Source organism: Cyprinodon tularosa, unplaced genomic scaffold (genome assembly GCF_016077235.1).
Source record: "Cyprinodon tularosa strain WSP-4 unplaced genomic scaffold, ASM1607723v1 ctg690, whole genome shotgun sequence".
NCBI classification, from domain to species: Eukaryota; Metazoa; Chordata; class Actinopteri; order Cyprinodontiformes; family Cyprinodontidae; genus Cyprinodon; species Cyprinodon tularosa.
The window spans coordinates 100,364-110,347 of NW_024039441.1; the positions used below are offsets into that span (position 1 = coordinate 100,364).

The window sequence follows — 9,984 nt, forward strand, 5'->3', positions numbered from 1 at the left end:
TTTCAAGTTTTTCATTTGTCCTCAAAAACTAATAAAATGTAGTAAGATTTTCAAGTTCTTTGTGGCTTTTTCATACTTTATTTAAATATACCAACTGCTTCAAATCAGAATTTATTAAATGAAAATCTTAATGCTGTTTCACTTTAACATTTGCTTCCTAAAAAGTAAAATAAACCCATTTGTAACATTGCCAGAAGCTCCTCCAGAGTAACACAGCACACTATAAAAAAAAAACTCAAAACAAGTGTTCAAGAGAAAAAAAATCTACATACACTGCTGAAATCTGACAATAAGTAATATTAAACTTTTTTACAACTTAAATTGCTACAATAACAATGAAAAATAATGTTGAAGTGTCCATTTGTTGAAGAAAATGTGAAAACTATGAATGAAAGAACCTTGACAATCCCATGTCCATCAAACAAATCACTAATTACTATTGATATTTAATAAAATCGTTCATAATGGAATTTAGAAAAACAATATTTTATTTTACTTACATTAGATATGTAAGTTTTGTGGATAATTCAGAAATAGCATAGGTATTAATTTATAAGTGCAGTATATTTCAGAGTAGAGCTTTTCTGGGGAAAACAATAGGCCAGATGCAATAAGTAACATTATAATATTTTCCCAGCAGAAACTTAAAAATAAGGAGCATTTGAAAACATATACCCCCCAAAAATTAATAAATAATAAAGCAGAATCGCATCTGATGCGAGGGAAAGAAATCTCTTATCATCTATAGTAATTCTTTTGGTAAGCAAAAATGAACAAAAAATTAGCAAGGTTTATCCAGGGAAAGTCTCTCTTTTAATGCAGGTTACGCCAAAGAAACATACAAAACAACAAAAAATTAGTGGATGTTTCAGAAGAGCAAATAACCCTAGTTCTTGTTTTTAGAAATATTGTCTATGTTGGACAATCCTTACATGAAATAAAAGGGTTTTTTATATATCTGATATAAATCGTTAGCATCTGGATCTGATGCTGTCGTGCATCCTGTTACACAAACTGCTCTTTTTTCAGGCCCAAAAATTCCAGTGCATTTCCAGCAAGCAGCTTCTCCTGCAAAGCAAAGAGAAATTAATGCACAGCATGATAGAAAATCTTTTTTTCTATGCTTATAAGGACTCCCTCCTTAATTATTTTTTTAATATATTGAAAAATATATTAGCACTGATTTTTTTTTTTTATCTCACATCAGTGGACTAATTACATTTAATTGGTGAAAAATGCTCCATAGATGAAAGGATCATTACCTTCAGTGCTTCATCAAACTCATCCATAGATTCAATGAGTGACCCAGGTTGCAGCTCGCCGAGTGGGAATGGATAATCTGTTCCTAGCATTACTTTATCCTGGAAAACCAGTACAATCAGTTTATTTTAGGACACAGTAACAGGCACATGTGCAATACTTAAAAGTGTATGCCATCAAGGTAAGGAAAACTTTTGAACATTCATAGAACTGCCTGACAGATTTTATGGAGGCAGGTAAAGACACCATCCTTACAATATCACCATCTGAAACAAGCTTTCACCAGAACATCTGATGGACAATTTCAACAAATTGGTTGATTTGGGTCAATTCCTTAGTTAACAAATATAAAACACTAACAAAAACATAACAGATGGTAATCTTTATGCGTATGCTACACAGAAAAAAAATAATGCATCCGCTTTTGGCATTTAATTAATCATATATTGTTATGTTTAACATGAAAAATGTATGTTAATTGTGTTACTAAATATGATAAAGTAAATGCCAAAAGCAGTTGCATTATTTTTTTCAGCGTATCTCATGGTTCTGACCCCAAATCTACACCAAGGTTTTTCATATGCATTGAATTAGTGAATGTTATAATTGGAGGCTGACATCTAACCTAAGGTTAGAAGTCAACCCAGGGTTCAATGGAACAGAAAAAAATAAAAATCTCTCTTTTCTTCACGAAGCTGAGGAAAATTCTAGACAAGCTGTACATTGATATTATGAACGCACAGTTCATAATATCAATGTTTGATTAAAACTGATCTGAATAGAGTGCCTTGAGGTACCCCAACATGTGATCTTTGTTCGCTCAGATTAAAAACTGCTAAAATAAACTCAGTATGACAAGTATGATTTTAATGAAATCATTACATTATCTGAAAATCTCACTTGGTTTTAATTAGGGCTAAAACTATTAATCAGATTCATTGTTAATCGAGTATTGAAATAATTGTCAACTAATTTAGTAATAGATTAAACGTCAACTGGATCATAGGGACTCTAAAACATGCCTTCACCTGCCTTCTTTAAAGAATCTTTGGCTGTCCGATTATTAATCAGTTCATCAAGAAAATAATTTACAGATTAATCGATTTGCAAAATAATCTAATTAGTTGCAGCTCTAGTTTTAAATTTGATCAATTTGACCAATACTAAAAAAATGTGTTTGACTGCAGAGCCAATAATGTTAATCTAAAACATGTTTCAACACAAAGAATTTTTTAAAACCAGGTGAATAAATCCAAACAAAATTCAAGTTATTCTATATCATTAACAACCAAAAATTTATTTCATACTGAAAATTAATCATTTACTCCCGTTAATATTACTTAACACTTAAAGAGTCATGTAATGCCTCCCTGAAACATGATGTACATACATCATGTTTTAGTGAGGCATTACATGGCAATTAAATTACACTTTTAAACTCACTTCTCCAATGACATTAATGAGCAGCTTCAGGGCAACTGGATCATGAACCAGTGAGTCAGTGTAGAAAGAGCTGAGGTATTTACGTGGACTGATTGCGTTATCAACTGCACACAGGTCAGGGCGAACTTTGTGGCCGTGTTCAATTCTGCCAACAGTAAATGGGAAAGAGCCCCCTATGGGCAAACAAAAAAAGTCACCAAGGTGGAACTAGAGCACAGAGATGCTATTTGAAATACTTTAAGTACTGTTTTTAACTATCTTATGCAGCAGTAAAATAAATCTTGAATATAAAAGTCAAATGCTTAAAGTCTAGTGTTTTACCTCCATGAGCGAAGCAGACTTTCAGTTTTGGAAATCTCTCAAAGATCCCTCCAAATATCATTGAACAAATAGCCATGGTTGTCTCTGTTGGCATGCCTTTCAAACAGATGAGAAGTAATTTAACATTAAAACACACAGGTTCTGCAACAGCATTTTCCCTGTTGCCAACAGACGGTTGAACTGTCAAACTCTAAACTGGATTCTGCATCACACTTGCAACATTATTTTGCACCACCAACGTGGGTGAAACTTTTATAATCCTTTTAAATAAGACACAACCCAATGTTATGCTGCATTTTGCACAATATTTATCTTGCACTGCACTGAACCTTTCCATATTAATGCACTTTTGCACCATTATTTTTCAAACTGGTTTCCTTAATAATCTTTTTTGTTTCTGTATTTTTTTTATTTTTTTCCTGCTTGCTTTGATTCTGTTTTATTTTCCTATATTTTAATCACGTAAAGCACTTTGCATTGTCTTTGTACTGAATTGTGCTATACAAATAAATTTGTCTTGCCTTGCCTTTTCTCCCACACTGTTCACATGCTGATCTCCGCTGCACTTTGTAATGGTAATGCTGTAAGCAACGTAACTTTGCTTTGTAAACACTTGATGTATTGATAATGACAATAAAGTTTGTCTAAGTCTAATGATTTCCAGTATTCAATTTACTACAGAAAATAGAGCTGCCATTTTTCTGTTGTTTTGGATTGTTTCACATTGGTAATCGAACAACATCTCCTGTTTCTACTCCAGCTCCCTCACCCACCAGCCAGGGAAGCCAATACTTAGCCATCCTCCCATCTGTCTGCATGTCCCATGGGTGGACAAATATGGAACATCCCAGCTCCTCTGCTGCCTGCATGCAAGACACGTAGTGAAAGATCAGTAATGATGCTGCAAAAAAGGGAAGCTGCAAGCTCAAAGAAACTTAAGAAATATAACTAATAAATCATCCAATACTGTTATATCATTATTATGTAAATGCATGCTGATGTTGTCTGAGCTCTTACAGCATAAAAGGGAAGAAGTTCAGAGGCGTTGAGGTCCCACTGGTTGATGTGTGAACCGATCTGCACTCCAGGGAACCCGAGCTCCTTCACACAGCGCCTCATTTCCAGCACAGCCAAGTCAGGGGCTTGCATGGGCAGCGTGCCCAGGCCCACAAACCTCTTAGGGTGACTGTGCACCGTTTGGGCTATATTGTCATTTAAAAGGACACAGAGATCCAACGTGTCATGAGGTTTGGCCTGAAATCAAAAATCTCGTTGAAAGTGGGAGAAAGTGAAATAAAACAGGAGTTTACAGCGAGTTTTAAGAGTATTGAAAGTAGTGAAGATTTATCACCCTATTTTTACATTACTTTACCTAACTTTTTATTTAGTTATAATCATATATGATAATCAATAATCACGATACTCTAAAGTGAAGGAGAAATAATTCATGATAAAGTTCAATATTTTATGTGTTTAGAAAAAAATCTCACTCCATATCTTCCTGATAACTTCATATACTTAGTGAAACATGCTTCATGCTGCATGGATGTTTTGCTTAAAAAATAGTTAGAGACAACAAAACAGGTTGCATTATATATTAAGAAATCTTGTGATATATAACTACTTGTTTTCTTCGCCTCTCTTTCTCGCCTGTGCTTCCTATACTCTGTTTCCTTTAGCATATCTGGAAATGTTATCTCTCTATTACTGACTGTCTCATGGCAGTTACAGAAATATCATACAAATATTTACAATATATTGTGCTGCGCTGATATAAAACATCTGAGACTTAAATAGATGTTTACCTTCTAGAAAGTACCCCCTAAGTAATACAGCTGGAGCTACAATGAAATGGATGGCCAAATAGTGAGCACAAACATTTTAAATATCAAATACACATTTTAAATATCAAATACCACCTTCTTTAGAGTCATTTGTAAAAAAAAACAAAAAATCTTTTTAACAGAACTTGGAGTTTTACCAATTTGATTTATATCTATATAAATTTGATTCAATCTATATAAATCAAATAAGGCAAATCCGTTAATGCTGCATGACTTGTGGAATGATACCATTAAATAAGGCATCACATTTTTACACAGAATCTAACATTTCTAATTTTTTGGTGGAAATATTTATTCTAAACTTTGCACTTGAACACAATTAGGTTGGGTTAAATGCCTCCTGATTAAAGGTCTGGCTTTAGAGAATCACACAAATCAATTCAGTGCATTTCAATAAACAGGATTAAGTACTGTTGTAATTTAAATAATTGGGATTTCTAGATTTGTTAGATTATCCAGCAGAACTTATTCCAGTTAGCTACTTTCACTGCTTGGACTTTTAGAAGATACTAATGCTCCTCTTAAAAGGACGTTATGTTTGAAGCTAAGATGAATTGACTTGAACAACTATTTTGTCTTTTGGTATTTATTACTTCTACAACACGAATAAAAAAATGGTAATAACAATATTTCAAAAAATATATCAAAATTGGTCATTTTAACAGAATTTGAAAACTGTGGGTCTAGATAAAAAGCATATGGATGAGATTGACCCACGCAAAGTCTAGATCTTCATGCAAATAGGAGTCTATATAAGAACTTAAAAACTGCTATTCATAGATGCCTCCTAATCACATTCATTTTTACCTATTTTTGCAAAGAACTAGCAAATATTTTTCCTTCTAGATATGCAAAGCTGGTTTAAACATAGCACATAGCTGTGCAGCTGAGATTGCAACAATAAACTGTTCAAGGAGAGTTTTCTGGAGGTTCCTAAACAGAAACTTTAAAAGATGACATGTATCATTTTTCTTCTACTTGGTTTTAATGCACTATGCCTACTTTGTTTTCATTTGTCACTGTTGTAATTGAAATAAACAAGTCTGTTCTTTTACTGCAAATGCTTTATACTGCATGGATTCTTTTGGAATGCGTTTGATGGGGTGTTATGCAATCTGCTTCTGTTCTTCTATGAATATTCAAAGGTGTTTGGTTAACAAACAAATCACAAGAAACTGTTTGTAATAAAATTGCAGGAAAAACTGACCCAATAACTGAACATCACAGGAACCGTCGACAGGGCCTGAACGGTAACGCCTGCAAATAATAAAATGAAATGCTATTCTCAGGAAAGATAAAGGTGGAACAGCAAAAACTGCTGGCTCATTGAACTCTGAGTACACACTGTACTTGTCCATGTCACGGAGTCTAGCGTTTACATCCCAGCAGTTGTCCTGGATCACCCTGAACAGCTTCCCATCCCTCATCATCTTTGCTTCACCCTGAAAAGGAGCAAAAGCAGCAGCATCACCTTGATGCTTTTCTGGGAAATTATATAAACTGTAATTTTTATTGTAGAAAAGTATGATATACAGTGCAGAGTTATAGAGGCCAGCATTAAAAAAATTAAAGTGTGTCCACATGATGGCAGCAGTCAGTTCATCCTTAAATTTGTCCCTCTCTAAGTGAGTCTGTGTCTCTGTGAAAAAGGGCTTTAAATTCCTTGTCTAAATACACTAAAGAAAATGTGAATCAGAAAGGTTTTACACAATTGAAAATGTATACTTTATCTTTATACTTAATCATGTTGGACTTCCAATTCATGCACCACGTTAAGGTGTCTCAGTTTATGCTAAAAGGGAATCAGTCTTGATGCAGTGGCATCATGCTGTGGTCTGGCCAGCATGAGGAATACTTATGCTGGGGAGCTGCCAGCATGATCCGACTCTGAGCTCAACAAAAATAAAAAGTTGAAAAAATAGTCCTGTGCACTTGTTTCAACTGTCTTCAAAGAATATAAATATTTACCTCGCAGTGATGGTGTAGTTGGACAAACCCATCATAACCATATCTCTGCAGACATGAAAACATATGATTACAGACAATCATGCAGTTAGAAAACACTTTAAAACATGCAGCCTCAGTGATCGGGTTTCATCCACTCATTATGGACTTGAATATCTGAGATGAACTGGCTGAAAAGGTTTGTATTTATGTAGGAATTCTCCTGTTCACACTAGTTAAAGTGTGCGACATAAGCTTGACCATGTCTAGTATTTAATTGAATATCTCTTGGCATGTTGCATCTTAGCCACTCACTTTTTTTTTAACCATCAACCTGTTCCGGCAGAAAGAAGCAGAAAAGCTCTCATTTGAGAAGACAACTTTTATACATCCATCCATCTTATTCCTGTGGAAGGAGTACCCAGAAAACCCACAAATGTATGGGGAGAACCTGCAAACTCCACGCAGAAAGACCCCAGGCTGGGAATAAAACCTGGGACCTTCTGGTTGCTATGCAACAGTGCCACACACTGCACCATCGTGCAGCCAACATTCATTTAAGAAATAAGGTTAATGTCTGGATTGATTCTTAAGCCACTGTTACCCTTCTGTGTCCATGCTGTGTGTGTGTGGGGTCAAGTTTCAATTTGATTCAGTTTGATTTGGTTCTCAACCAAACCAGTTCAGTGCACTTTTGTTCAGTTCACTAAGTTTAAATTTGGTTTGGTTTAGTTCAGTTTAATTCAATTAAATGCAAATCAATTCAATTCATATTGTTCCCAATGGATATTAAATGTTGTAGTAATTAATATGTTTTTTTTTTTTTTTTTTTACATATTATTGTATATGTTGATAACTGTGGGCAGGGTTGATCTGATGTTGCAGTGTGTCTTACACCGAATCTGGAGAGCACTTTCGCTCAGGACAATCTGATGTTGTTTGTGCTTTTAATGTAAAGTGTACCGTAGGTACATGTGTCTCGCAAATAAAAAAATCATAATTGAGACATTTAGAAATGACCAAAGCGACCACAGCCTCCCAAACTTGTCATTAAGTGGAGTAAAGCTGGAGCTCATGTGCTGCTGTCCATCATAAAGCTATGTTTACAGTACACTGACCTAAGGTGAGATAATTCCATAGAAGATCTTGCTCTAGAACCAGCACATGGCTGAATGTTGTGTCATCTTTATAAAGGGTTTCTGAAGGAGGCAAAGTGAGGCTTATGAACCTAAGGAAATGGCAGAAATAACCATGGTGGTAGCATCATGCTTTGGGATTGTTTTATTTATTTTTTGTCACCATTGGGTTTAATGATTTGAAATACCTCCAAGTTTTCTTTAAATCTTCACCTCATATCAACAACTATTTAAACATGGACAAAAATGCTATTGTAACATCACAGTGATCCAAAAACCTTTCAAAAAGTGGGTTTGGAAGAGATAAAGATGGCAATTAAGTCCTGGATTGATCTAAATCTCAACTGTACTGTAATGTGTGGATCAGCTCTAAAAGTCAGCTCAACAGCAAACTAACCAACTGAAATAAATTCAACGTATTCTGCCAATTGGGCAGGTTTAAGCATCCAGACAGAATTAATTTGCAACTAAAAGCATGGGCTGAGTTTTAATTAGCAAAGGAACATTTGGTCACATATCCCTGTTGGTTCATGTATATATCTGAGCTTGTTCTTCCATTGCTTGCCTTTAGAATGGATTGAAACTGTTTATTGTGTAATTATTGACAACGATGCAGAAATATGATTTGAATACACTTTAAAACCATTATAGAATTCACCTCCATTAGAATTGATTATCTCATTTATCTTGACAAAGGATCAGTGTGTAAACAGGTTTGGTATTATTTGCACAACTCCTCTGGAAGCCATTATTGATTGGCCCATCTGTGGTGGTTCAGTAACAGTCCTGCATCTGCTCCACCTCCCTAAAATAACTGCAAGCGAATGCCATCGGGGGCTGTTGATGCCTCTTACATGCAAATGAAAATGATCCATAAGAGGACTGGAGCCAGTAAAGCCTTATTTGACATCAGTGCAGATCAGCTGCTGTGTGTACTTTTCTTAAACATAAGAAGAAGAAAACAAACCAGCTCCTAAAAAGATCAAGATAGGTTTGTGTTTGTGTAGAATACAGTGCACTTTTCTTTGTGTTTTCTTTTCTTAAGTTCTGTTAAGGTACGGCACTTTGAATTGTCTAGTTAGTGAAGTGTGCTATGCACACAAACATACCTTTCCTAGAATAAATCTTTGCCTATGTGGTTAAAATAAATATAAACTACAGAATTATATTTATAGGGAGGGAAAGTTTTTATGGCTTAAATGTATAATTCTCAGAAGTGTTTAGTATTTTTTTTTTCTTATTATAAACACATATACTACATTTTAGACTTTTGGGAAAAAAAAATAAAAAATTACCCAAGAGATATTATAATATTTCCATAGAGTTTTAAGGTTTTTAAGGTAAAATCACTTTTCACTTTGGATTGTATAATGAATTGAAATGTTAAGTATTCTAAAGAATAGTAAGGGAAAAGGCTCAAAAGAAGAGCAGTGAAGATTTTTGTTGTTGGAGGTTTAGATGCAGCATAAGACTCACTCTGTCGCCTTCACTTGATGTAAGAAATCATTAGCTAAAGCAAGCAGACACACTAACAAAGACATAAAAGCTAGAACAGATAGAGCAAGACCAGAGCTCATTGATTAAAGTTTAACCATCCATAGAGCTCAGACTTATGGTGTGAGTTATTAATCTCCTTGCTGACATGTCAGCAGCAAGCTAGATCAATTCCGTGTCCCTGCCACATAATTCAATCTGCCTACTACAGAGGTGACACAGATACAGTAATATGGAAATAATTTGAGCCTCAAATACTCAGAATGAGATTTCAACAAGATAGCTTGTAGATTTAAGTAGATCGAAGCTTAAGGCTGTAAACTCTTTAATCCCTCATTAGCTTGTATGTCAGAGCACCTACCTGCTTCAAGTCGGGCCATTCCTTTGGTAATATATGATTGTGAATATCAATTTTCATCCTTCTTTTTACGACAAAGTTGGTATTAAGGTCTGAATCACAAGCTATCGTTAGAATCTCTGCTAAAACTCTCTCCGTACCCTCAACTGGAAAACAGGGACAAGCAGGTGAATGACTGCTGGAA

General features: G+C 34.8%; 1 protein-coding gene across 1 annotated transcript; it reads right to left on the reverse strand.

The window, feature by feature from the left end:
* Positions 1-85: 85 nt before the first annotated feature.
* acmsd (aminocarboxymuconate semialdehyde decarboxylase) lies at positions 86-9,984 on the reverse strand. The gene is made up of 10 exons (XM_038268030.1): positions 9,804-9,984; positions 6,837-6,881; positions 6,214-6,310; positions 6,076-6,125; positions 4,042-4,278; positions 3,794-3,887; positions 3,025-3,120; positions 2,704-2,876; positions 1,263-1,361; positions 86-1,068 (listed from the first exon to the last, which is right to left on the reverse strand). The coding sequence occupies exons 1-10, from the start codon at positions 9,858-9,860 to the stop codon at positions 1,006-1,008; spliced, it is 1,011 nt and encodes a 336-aa protein (XP_038123958.1). The 5' UTR covers positions 9,861-9,984; the 3' UTR covers positions 86-1,005.

Coding starts and splice junctions, on each gene's coding strand:
- acmsd (XM_038268030.1), bottom strand. CDS start 9,860: ATGAAAATTGATATTCACAATCATATATTACCAAAGGAATGGCCCGAC. Junction 3,888..4,041: donor AACTTCTTCCCTTTTATGCT/GTAAGAGCTCAG, acceptor TCTTGCATGCAG/GCAGCAGAGGAGCTGGGATG. Junction 1,069..1,262: donor AGTTTGATGAAGCACTGAAG/GTAATGATCCTT, acceptor TTTGCTTTGCAG/GAGAAGCTGCTTGCTGGAAA.